This window comes from Ranitomeya variabilis, chromosome 3 (genome assembly GCF_051348905.1).
Source record: "Ranitomeya variabilis isolate aRanVar5 chromosome 3, aRanVar5.hap1, whole genome shotgun sequence".
Classification (NCBI taxonomy): Eukaryota; Metazoa; Chordata; class Amphibia; order Anura; family Dendrobatidae; genus Ranitomeya; species Ranitomeya variabilis.
The window spans coordinates 627,271,483-627,284,270 of record NC_135234.1 but is presented as its reverse complement, the minus strand read 5'-3'; the positions used below and the strand labels follow the sequence as shown (position 1 = coordinate 627,284,270).

At 50.0% G+C, this 12,788-nt stretch overlaps 1 protein-coding gene across 1 annotated transcript in view; it reads left to right on the top strand.

Annotated features, from left to right (window-relative positions):
* Window positions 1-12,788, top strand: part of ARF3 (ARF GTPase 3) — a 103,505-nt gene that overhangs the window by 69,811 nt on the left and 20,906 nt on the right. The window contains exon 3 of the mRNA XM_077297475.1: window positions 7,718-7,828. Coding sequence (XP_077153590.1) covers window positions 7,718-7,828 — 111 coding nt within the window. The remainder of the gene's footprint in view (window positions 1-7,717; window positions 7,829-12,788) is intronic.

Sequence of the window (12,788 nt, the reverse complement as noted above, 5' to 3'; positions counted from 1 at the left end):
ATACACAAATCCCTGCAGTTCATGGTATACTGAAGAGCAGTGGGATACCTAAAATAAGCCCCTGCTGTAAACTAAGAGGTCAATAGCCTCGTGGGTGTTTTTTCATCACATTGTGGCAGTGGAGGGATAACTAGGATAAGCCCCCTGCACATGTGACAGCCGGCTGCTGGTCTAAAGTCACCCCGATCCGTGACATATTGTGGGCAGCGGCTAAGGGATCTTGACAGTCACGGTGTGAATCGTGACAATTGGTGGCAAGGCGGTGGGATATTAGAGCATTAGTGATTTGGTTTGAGCAATCATTCCTCTCACTAAAAACTTGCAGAAAGTTCTTGCGAGAACTCTGCGCAAATAAGTTTGGAGAACGAACTCAGTGTTTATTAGTTGTGAGACAATTGTGTACTGGTAATTATCCCGTCCCTTTCTTTTCGTTTTTCTATTCTATCTTTTATTTGGCAACCATGGCTGCGAAAGGAGAAGCCTGGTACACCCAGCAGAAGAAAGACACTCTTGCTGGGATATGCATGTACCATGGCCTGAAACCCCAGGACAAGTCCAAGGCTCAAATGGTCGCTGAACTGGTGCAATTTGAAGCAGACCAAGCCAGGCCACAGAGCCCAGAGGCCGCAGAAGCTGGCACAAGCGAGCATGGTGCTGCCGCAGAGGTCCAACCACTGAATACGGGCCCTACTGGCAACCAAGGGGGCGCAGACCTCCTCCTGCAGCTGGCTCTGCAACAATGCCCCGCAGATGATCTAGAGAGACGTCTGCAGCTGATTCAGCAATACCGGCAGGAGGCCGAGGCCCGAGCCGAGCGAGAGGCCCAGGCCCAGCGAGCCGAGCGAGAGGCCCAAGCGCAGCGGGAGTACCAGCTGCAGATGGCCCAACTGCAAATGCAGGGGTCGTCCCAGTCCAGCCGTGAGCCCAGCAGCGCTCAGACACCAAAACCCCGACCCGACCACTTTCCTGTTATGGAAAAGGATGGGGACTTGGACACTTTTCTGCGGGCCTTTGAGAAAGCCTGCAGACAGTACCAGCTGCCTACACAAGAATGGGCACGGTACCTGACACCAGGGCTGAGAGGAAAAGCTCTGGAGGCGTTTGCTGCACTCCCTCAAGAACAAGATGGTGACTATGAGGCCATCAAGCAGGCTCTGATAGCCAAGTACCAGCTTACACCCGAGGTGTACCGTAAAAAGTTTCGGACCCTCCAACGTGGCCCACACGACAGTTACAGTGATGTGGTGCATGGACTGGGGACCCACTTTGACCAGTGGACCCAAGGACTGTCAGTGACCACCTTTGTACAGCTGCGAGACCTGATGATCAAAGACCAGTTCTTCCGTCTTTGCCCAACTGAGGTGCGACAGTTTGTGATGGACAGAGAACCCAAAGACGTGACGAAAGCAGCGCAGATTGCCGATGCCTATGAGGCCAACCGTAGATCGGAAGTGCGGAAGCCAGTCACCACCAGCTGGAGAGGGGGTAAGCCTGCAGCCAACGCCAGTACCCCTGCCAGCCAACACACCAGAGGTCCTGTCCCCGTGGCCAACAGCACCAGACCTACCACCGAACTTCGCCAGTGTTACCACTGCAGGCAGACTGGACACCTCAGTCACCAATGTCCAGCCAGGCAGAAGAACCCCTCATCCCAGGCCCCAGGGCCTAATGCAGCCGTTCTTTTGGTGGGTGGTGTGGTTGGGAGGGGGTGTGATAACGTACAGCATGTCACTGTGGGAGGTCGTGTTGCTACAGGCCTCAAGGACACCGGGGCTGAACGAACCCTCATCCGACCCGAACTGGCGGCCCCTGAAGAAATCATTCCGGGGAAAACCCTAACTGTCACTGGGATTGGGGGCATCAGCTGTCCCTTACCGATGGCCCGGGTTTTTATTGATTGGGGTGCTGGGAGCGGGGTGAAGGAAGTGGGGCTGTCTGATAATTTGCCCACTGATGTTTTGTTGGGGACTGATTTGGGGAGGTTGGTTGCATACTTCGTGGATGACCCTCCTCCCCAATCTACTAATGAGGGTAAAGTTAACCCTGGGGATGATGATGATGATGATGATGATGGGAAATCGCATGTGTTACCTGACCATGCTTTATCTTGTAGTGATGCATCTGCTAACCATTTTTTCCCTAGGATTGATGGTGAAAATGTTGTACCTGTGCCAACTGTATCTGATAATGATGTTTCTGTAAAAGTTGATGTGTCCATAGGTACAGGAGTGCTCAGCCACGTTGCTCTGCGGAGTGAGACGGCTGAGGAACCCCTAGCAGGGGCAAGTGTCGGTGCTACAAGAAATGGGGAGATACATGGGAACCGTGAGACAGGTGACGCCATGAAATTGACCAGTGCCACCGAGGAAGGTAACTGGCCCATAAGTAGCAATGCTCCTGAGGTAACGGGGGTGGATGGGGAGGTAGAGCCCATAGCAGCGTCGGCTGTTGGGTCTGTAGAAATCCCCGGGGAGACAGCCTACGTAGCTGCTGTCACCCGCAGTCAGAGTGCCCGGAACACAGATACCTGTCTGCCTTCCGGACCCTCCTCAGTCATCAGTATGACTGAACCAGAGGTGGACCCAGTGCAGGTCCCAGAGGGCTCCCGTGGGGAAGGGACCCTGACGTCGCTTCTGGCTTCCCCTAGCCAGGAGTTTCAGGCCGCTCTGCACACAGATGCGAGCCTAGAGAGTTTGAGACAACTCGCCGAGACGCGCTTCTCCGAGACTGATAAGGAGAAGGTGTTCTGGGAAGGAGGAAGGTTGTACCGGGAGACAGTACCCGGAGAATCACAAAAGGAGTGGTTGAGGGAAAGACAGCTGGTCGTCCCGCAGCAATTCCGGGGTGAGTTGTTGCGGATTGCCCATGAGATCCCGCTAGCTGGACACTTGGGGATCAGCAAAACTAAGGCCCGGCTGTCTCAACACTTCTATTGGCCTAAGATGGGGACAGATGTGTCAAACTACTGCCGCTCTTGTGTCACCTGCCAAAGAGTGGGGAAGGCGGGGCCTGCTCTTAAGGCTCCCCTGATCCCTTTGCCAGTGATAGAGGAGCCTTTCCAGAGGATTGCGGTGGACATTGTGGGCCCGCTGGCCGTCACCAGCAGCTCTGGAAAGCAATATATTCTTACTGTGGTAGACTACGCTACCCGGTACCCAGAGGCAGTAGCTCTGTCGTCAATTAGGGCAGATAAGGTGGCGGATGCCCTGTTGGCCATCTTTTCACGTGTAGGATTTCCCAGGGAAATGCTTACTGATCGAGGGACCCAATTTATGTCTCACCTAATGGAGGCTCTCTGTAAGAAAATGCAGGTGAAGCACCTGGTATCGAGTGCATATCACCCACAGACCAATGGCTTGTGTGAACGCTTCAATGGTACCCTCAAACAGATGCTACGCATGCTGGTTGAGACACAAGGGCGCGACTGGGAGCGGTACCTCCCACACCTGCTATTCGCTTACCGAGAGGTTCCGCAGGCCTCGACGGGGTTCTCCCCCTTCGAGCTCCTGTACGGCAGGCGAGTCCGGGGACCCCTTGGGTTGGTAAGAGAATCCTGGGAAGAGGAGCCGAACCCTTCTGAAGTGTCCATAGTGGAGTATGTCATGCGCTTCCGTGACAAGATGCAGACCTTGACGCAGTTGGTGCATGACAACATGACGCAGGCTCAGGCTGAACAGAAGCACTGGTACGACCAGAACGCCCAGGAGCGGACCTACCACGTGGGTCAAAAGGTGTGGGTGCTGGTTCCTGTACCAACGGATAAGCTTCAGGCAGCCTGGGACGGCCCGTACGTTGTCCACCAACAGCTCAACCCGGTCACCTACGTGGTCACCCTTGACCACACTCGGGGTAGGCGAAAGGCCTTTCACGTCAACATGATGAAGGCTCATCACGAACGTGAACCTTTCATCCTACCGGTCTGCAGCGCACCCGAGGACGGGGAGGAAGACGCCCTCCTGGACATGCTGGCCCAAGCCAAGGCCCGTGGGTCCATTGAGGACGTGGAGGTAAGCGCCTCGCTAGATGAACCACAGCGGTTGCAGTTGCAAACCACACTGGAACCCTTCCGGGTCGTGTTCTCCAACCGGCCTGGAAGGACTGAGTTAGCGGTCCATGAGGTGGACACCGGGAACCACGCCCCACTACGGCGAACACCCTATCGAATCTCTGACCAGGTGCAGCAGATTATGCGCCAGGAGATCGATGAGATGTTACAGTTGGGGGTGATTCGACGGTCAAAGAGCGCGTGGGCCTCACCTGTAGTTCTCGTGCCAAAGAAGGACCGGACCACCCGGTTCTGCGTGGACTACAGGGGGCTCAACGCCATTACAGCCTCTGACGCGCACCCAATGCCGCGCATCGAGGAACTGCTTGAGAAGTTAGCTGGCGCAGAATACCTGACAATAATGGATCTGAGTCGCGGATACTGGCAGATTCCCCTGAGCCCCGAGGCGCAGGAGAAGTCCGCCTTTATCACACCCTTTGGACTGTACGAGTCCACGGTCATGCCCTTCGGCATGAAGAATGCCCCTGCCACTTTCCAGCGGATGGTCAATCTCCTGCTTCAGGGACTGGAGAAGTACGCTGTGGCGTACTTAGATGACATTGCCATCTTCAGTCCCTCCTGGGATGAACACCTGCAGCATCTCGAAGAGGTGCTCGGGCGAATTCACCGAGCAGGACTGACTATCAAGCCGGGAAAGTGCCAGATGGGCATGAGGGAGGTTCACTACCTGGGGCACCGGGTAGGTGGAAACACCCTAAAGCCAGAGCCTGACAAAGTGGGCGTGATCGTGAACTGGCCCACTCCCAGGAACAAGAAACAGGTGATGTCCTTCCTGGGCACTGCAGGGTACTATAGGAGCTTCGTGCAGCACTATAGTAGCCTGGCAAAACCTTTGACGGACCTCACCAGGAAGAAGCTACCCCACATCGTCAACTGGACAGATGGCTGTGAGGGGGCCTTCCAGGCGTTGAAAACAGCACTGTGCAACGCCCCTGTGTTGAAAGCCGTCGACAGCAGTCGACCGTTCTTGGTACAGACTGACGCCAGTGAGTTTGGCCTTGGTGCTGTGCTCAGCCAGGTTGACTCGGAGGACCAAGAGCACCCCGTGTTCTACCTGAGCCGGAAACTTTTGCCGAGGGAAGTGGCCTACTCCACCATTGAGAAGGAGTGCCTGGCCATAGTCTGGGCCCTGCAGCGCTTGCAGCCCTACTTGTACGGTCGCACCTTCACCGTGGTGACCGACCACAACCCTCTGCGCTGGCTAAGCACCATGTGTGGAACCAATGGCAGGTTGCTACGCTGGAGCCTTGCCCTTCAGCAATTTGACTTCACCGTTAAACACAAAGCGGGCAAAGAGCATGGTAATGCAGATGGACTCTCCCGCCAGGGTGAACCCACGGAGGTGCGCATGGAGGCATACCGAGAGGTCCTGCCGCCGTAGCGCACGCCAAAAGGGGGAGGTGTCACGATATGGTATGAAATATCATAAGTTAGTTTTCTTGCTAGCATGCGGGGGCTAAGACCCCCCCCTCTCTCTGGTTCTCTTTCCTTCCCTGTGTTTCTATCTGTCTGTGTAGAAGAGCTTGCCTTGTGGGGGAGTTTTATTGACGAAAGGTATTTACGACTAGCATAGCTGCAAGAGAAATTTGTGTTAGCAGGAACTGTTAGAGAAACTTCTAGAACGCATGGAAGGTCTTTGTTCTGTTTTTGGAAGATATTATGCAAACCGTTTAAGTTACGAACACCAAAATATATCGTCATAATCACACTCGGAGGATCTACGCATCACTCTAATCACAGGCTTGTAGCTCCATCTGGTACAGAGGTAGGGATTTCTCTGTCAGTGTGCGTGACAAATAGGACATATTTGATCTCATCGGAATGCCCACGATACTATGAGATGAACGATGGGTATGGTGCGATTATTTTATGTTCTGTAGCGAAGTTACGGGCATCAGATATATTTAATGCCCAGTTAGTGAAACCGAAGAGGTAGGAGGAGTTGGAAAACCAGGCCCTTTCTGTGAGGTCACAGACTGTAGGTTTTAAGTGCTGGCAGGCATCCAAGAGAGCAGAGTTGTGAGTTTTTACCTGAAGCGACCAGACTGCGAGTGCCAATGCACTGGGATAGATGGAAAGCTCCTAGCCTGTTGCCTGCAATGCAATGATCTGAGAAATGTGAGTGTTATCTTTTCTTCATTTAATCCTTTTATTTTTATAATTACCTTGTACATATTTACAATTGTCTCATTTGTAACATCTTTGTAAAATATTTTTATAAACACTGCCTAAAAATCATTTATGGGGTATATTATTTAATACTAGTTCGTTCTTCCTGCCCTAAACCGTACCCTGTCTCTGAAGGGAATTACGCTACTGTTTTTTTGGGGTTTGCTCCAGACCCGTTCAATTGGAGCTGGTGGCAGCGACCGTGTGCCGGCTTTTGGGGGTCCCTGTAGCGACTGCAGCTTGATAATTATTGTTCCTGCCTGAGTGGGAGTAGTTATCGCGTCGCTGCAGTGCACCCAATAGCCAGTACATAGCAGGCAGCGTTTCTGGCGACTAATCACCCTAGGTGCGGTACCTAATCTGACCTGAGAGAAAGGGGGGCGCCAGAGAGCTGCAAGGTTTAAGTGGAACTGCAAGCGGGATATACACAAATCCCTGCAGTTCATGGTATACTGAAGAGCAGTGGGATACCTAAAATAAGCCCCTGCTGTAAACTAAGAGGTCAATAGCCTCGTGGGTGTTTTTTCATCACATTGTGGCAGTGGAGGGATAACTAGGATAAGCCCCCTGCACATGTGACAGCCGGCTGCTGGTCTAAAGTCACCCCGATCCGTGACATATTGTGGGCAGCGGCTAAGGGATCTTGACAGTCACGGTGTGAATCGTGACACTAACAATGGATGTAATGGAGCTAACAACCAGCGAGAACGAGAAGTGAGTCGCCGTTACGTCACTGGATTGCTCCTGCATCGTTTTGGAGTTGCTGTGTTTGACGTCTCTACAGTGACCTAAACAGCGACGCTCCAGCGATCCAGCGCTCGTTGTCTATATCGCCGCAGCGTTGCTGAGTGTGACGGTACATTAAGTGCTATAGGTTTTAAATAATATAACCGGATGGGGCTTTGTCTGCTTTAAAGTGTTACCTTTCCTTGCCCGCTGACATTGATATTATTTATATTTATGGATTTATCTATACGTGCTATGCTTTGGTTGGATGTTCCCCACTGACTTGGGGTAATTGTTCGTGTTCAAATATTTGAGCGGTTTCTTGGATTTTTTTTTATGATATCAATAAATGTTAAATTTTAAATGATCTTGTGATTGGTGAGCTTCATTGAGTTAGCTACTTAATTGTTGCTGCTTTGGTTGTACAATACAAGTCACGACTGGTACATGAGGAGTGAGGACCCTGCCAGTGAGGGCTCACAATCTATATTGCAGTAATACTTTTGTGCAATGGTAATCTTCACCCACTTTTACATTGATCCATTCATTTTTGGACACCATGTTTTTTAGTGAATAGACATCCATCCAACCCCATAACATCATAGTGGCCAACCCCAATAGCTTCACTAGTCCTGGTAGTCATGTTCTCAAATGGAGAGTACAGAAGGAGGTGAATGTTTTTTGTTGTTTATCTACTTTTTCCACTTTTCCATACCTCAACAATCTCAAATACTTGTACTGCTTTCTCCCCCTCAGGCTTCAATGTAGAAACAGTAGAATACAAGAACATCAGCTTCACAGTTTGGGACGTTGGTGGCCAAGACAAGATCCGACCACTGTGGAGACATTACTTCCAGAATACTCAGGGTGAGATGTTATATATTTTTTTATATGTGTTATGTGCATTATTTGTTGAAGTGGACAAGATGACAGCGATGATGATTATCCTTGGGTTTTCGACTTAGAAACTACCGTATATACTCGAGTATAAGACCCGAGTATAAGCTGAGACCCCTATTTTTGCCACAAAAAACTGGGAAAACTTAATGACTCGAGTATAAGCCTAGGGTGGAAAATGCAGCAGCTACTGGTAAATTTCAAAATTAAAAATAGATGCCAATAAAAGTAAAATTAATTGAGACATCAGTAGGTTGTGTTTTTGAATATCCATATTGAATCAGGAGCCCCATATAATGCTCCATACAGTTCATGATGGGCCCCATAAGATGCTCCATACAAAATACGCCCCATACAATGCTGCACAAATGTTGATTATGGCCCCATAAGGTGCTCCATACAGATATTTGCCCCATTTAATGCTCCACAAATGCTGATTATGACCCCATAAGATGCTCCATAGACACATTTGCCCCGTATAATGCTCCACAAATGCTGATTATGGCCCATGAGATGCTCCATAGAGATATTTGCCCCATATAATGCTGCACATGGCCCCATAAGATGCTCCATAGAGATATTTTGCCCCATATAATGCTGCACATGGCCCCATACAGACATTTGCCCCATATAATGCTGCACATGGCCCCATAAGATGCTCCATATAGACATTTGCCCCATATGCTGTTGCTGCGATTAAAAAAAAAAATAAACAATCACATACTCCCCTCTCAGGCCCCCGGCACTTGCTATATTCACCTACTCCCCGTTCCACCGATGGGCGCCGCTGCGTCTTCCGCGTCCTCTGCACTAACTGTTCAGGCAGAGGGCGGCGCGCACTAAGCACGTCATCGCACCCTCTGACCTGAGCATCACTGTAGAGGACGTGGAAGACACGGCGGCGGCCAGCGGTGGAACATGGAGCAGGTGAATATCGCGCACTGCGTTATACTCACCTGCTCCTGCGCGGTCCCTGCACGTCTGTTCCCCGGCGCCTGCAGCTTCTTCTTGTAGTGAGCTGTCACATGGTACCGCTCATTACAGTAATGAATATGCGGCTCCACCCCTATGGGAGTGGAGTTGGGTCCATATTCATTACTATAATGAGCGGTACCATGTGACTTCTCACTACAGGAAGAAGCAGTCAGCGCCCGGGAACCAGGGACGTGCAGGGACTGCGCCAGGAGCAGGTGAGTATTATTAGACAGCTGCCGCTCCCCCTCCCCTGCCGACCCCTAGGAATGACTCGAGTATAAGCCGAGAGGGGCAATTTCAGCCTAAAAAAATGGGCTGAAATTCTCGGCTTATACTCGAGTATATACGGTATGTTGTGTTCGAGACCCTTCCTTCCCCTTATATGTCACAATTTTAATATACAGATCGTAAACACAAGATTGATTACATTTAATCATAAAATTACTGATGGTAATTACTGGTGATGATATCTATACATACATAGGCCAATTATACTTTGTAAGCAATCTGTGCAAATGGATCTCCAAAAACATGTCAGGATAGCTGATATAGAAAAAAAGGTATATTCAGCTCACCCTTTAGATGAATTTCCTTATGAGTCCAGGAAATCTTGAGCACGGATTTGCATCTCTGCCAGTCACCTGGAGATGCACATGTGGAAAAAAGGGAATCCAGCTCCAAGAGAGGATAGCTGATATGCATGTCAGTAAGGCTGTTTTCAGACTTGCGTACGGGAGTGATGCGGATGGCAGCGTACTTCCTCACTTCTTCATCCCTGAAACCCCGCCTACGCTCTGCCTACTTCTCCTTGCGTCCTATGGTTCCCCACGTACCTATCTTTATTATTGGGTACGCAGGGACGAACGCTGTTTGCGGATGCTTCTGCATGCGCCATTTGGACGCTGCGCTGACCGCAAGAAAATGCAACTTGTTACGTTCAGCGCAGCGACCTAACGGCGCATGCAGAGGCATCCGCAAACAGCGTACGTTCCTGCGTACCCAATGATAAATATAGGTACGTGGGGAACTTCTTCCTCCCTGAAACCCCGCCAACTTCTCCTTGTGTCCTGCGGTGCCCTGCGTACCTATCTTTATCATTGGGTACGCAGGGCACCGCAGGACACAAGGAGAAGTAGGCAGGGTTTCAGGGAGGAAGAAGTGAGGAAGTACTCTGCCATCCGCAGCCCTGCCGAATAACTTTTTATGTTTTATGTTTTTTTTTTTATTTAAATTTTAGCTGACTTCTTCAGTTAAATCTGCTCTTGTTCTGGCTCATCTGCTGTAAATGTGTAAATTGCGTGTGGTTTAGTATCTTTTGGTTGTAATGGAAATCCTCTCTCTGCTCTTACTTCCTGGTGAGCTTGGGCTTATACTTAGTCTGAGCAGAGTTACAATGTTAACCCCTGCATGACATCCGCCATACATGTATTAAGCAGCAAGCCCACCCGATACCCGGCTTCAAAGGAGATCGTGGTTTCTGCTATATGCAGCACCAGCGATCAGACGATTGCAGCTTCATGTCCTCTAAGGAGGCTAACAAAAATAGTGAAGTTCAAAAAAATAAAAAAGATTAACTTCAAATCACTTCCCCTTTCCTCCATCGAAAATAAAGATATATAAAAAAAAACAAACCAAAGCACATGGTATCACCGCATTGAGGAAAGTCAGATTTATTAAAATATAAAAACAATTAACTCGATTGGTAAACACTGTAAATGAAGGAAAAATTAAAGAACGCCAAAATTACTTTCACAATTGTACACAAAATGTTGTACCAAGCAATCAAAAAGTCACATCTATCCCACAGTGCTACTACTAATAATAGCTTTTAAACAATATCCTGAGAACAGAAACCATCATAGGTATGTAATCAGGAGGGGGAGACCTGATTGCATAGTAGGCCAGCATTAATTAATTAGCTTTACAATCCAAAACGTAGAATATAATACAGAGAACAAGGAGTCAAAATAGTCTATTAGGCTATGTGCACACGGATCCGCAGCGTTTTTTGACGCGAAGAATTGCATCAAATCCGCAGTGTAGTGCACAACCAATGTTAATGGGAAATCTAGAATTAGTGTGCAAATGCTGCGGAAAAATCTGCGCCGATTTGCAGCGTTAAATTTTCCACTGCATGTCAATTCTTTTTGCAGATCTGCAGCGTTTCTGCACCCATTGACTTCCATTGATTCAGTCAAATCCGCAGCAAAACTGCAGGTGTAAAAAGATTTGCGGTTTTGCTGCGGAGTTGCATGCAAAAAACGCTGCAGATAGGGAGGAAGAGTGTGTGGGCGGAGACTGTGTGCGGAGAAGATGTGCTTGGCTGTGTGTGTGTGTTGTGTGTGTGTGTGTGTGTGTGTGTTGTGTGTGTGTGTGTGTGTGTGTGTGTGTGTGTGTGTGTGTGTGTGTGTGTGTAAGCAGGCATCGTGCAATGGGACTACTAGTCCCATCCGGCTATGTCTGCGGTCACATAGAACAGTGACAGCATTATCCAATAATGGGATACTAGTCCCATCATCCGGCTACTGTGTTGAATAGTAAAAAAAACATATACTCATACAGTACATACTCCCCAAACAGCTAATCCCAGACGCCCTCGATCGCCTGCAAAAAAAATAAAAATAAAATAAACCAACAGTATACTCCCTGTTCCGATGTAATCCATTTAATAACGAATGTCCCACGACGATCTCTTGTGTAGAGCGGTCACATCGGGAGATGTGACCGCTCTTCACTGCTCCAGTGATACAATGACAGGAGGTCATTGTATTAGGAGGAAAATTCTCACACAGCTGTAGTGCTGTAAAGTGAGAGCACCAACTCCGATGAACTACACGGCAGGAGTAATATCTCCTGTCAGTGTGTCATTGGAGGCCCCTGTAGAGCGGTCACATCCCCCGATGTGACCACTCTACACGAGAGATCGTCCTGGGACACTTGTTATTAAATGGATTTCATCGGACCAGAGAGTATTTGTATTCATTTATTATTTTATTTTTTTTGCAGGAGAACGAGGGTGTCACCGGAATTAGGCGTATAATTAACCCCTTCCCGACCCATGACGCCACGTAGGCGTCATGAAAACCCGTGCCAATCCGACCCATGACGCCTATGTGGCGTCATGGAATGATCGCGTCCCTGCAGATCGGGTGAAGGGGTTAACTCCTATTTTACCCGATCTGCAGGGAGAGGGGGAGTGGTGCTTCAGCCCAGGGGGGGTGGCTTCACCCCCCCGTGGCTACGATCGCTCTGATTGGCTGTTGAAAGTGAAACTGCCAATCAGAGCGATTTGTAATATTTCACCTAAAAAACTGGTGAAATATTACAATCCAGCCATGGCCGATGCTGCAATATCATCGGCCATGGCTGGAAATACTGAAGTGCCCCCCCCCACGCCCACCGATCGCCCCCCCCGTCCTCCGTTATGGGGTCCGGTCCCCTCCGTCCGCCTGCCGGCTCCCCCGTCCTCCTGTCCGCTCCCTCCTTGCTCAGACCCACCCCCCCTGTGCTCCGTTCCCCCCCCCCCCCCCCGTGCTCCGATCCACCCCCCCCACCACCCCATCATACTTACCGATCCTCCCGGTGTCCGGCCGTCTCCTCGCTGGGCGCCGCCATCTTGGAAAATGGCGGGCGCATGCTCAGTGCGCCCGCCGAATCTGCCAGTCGGCAGATTCCTTACAGGTACATTTTGATCGCTGTGGTAGGTTCTATCACGGCGATCAAAATAAAAAAAATAATAAATAACCCCCCCCCCCCCTTTATCACCCCCATAGGGACAATAATAAAATAATGAAATTTTTTTTTTTTTTTTTCCACTAGGGTTAGGGTTAGAACTAGGGTTAGAACTAGGGGTAGGGTTAGGGTTACGGGTAGGGTTAGGGGTAGGGTTATGGCATGTGCACACAGAGCGGATCGGCCGCGGATCCGCAGCGGATCGGCCGCGGATCCGCAGCGG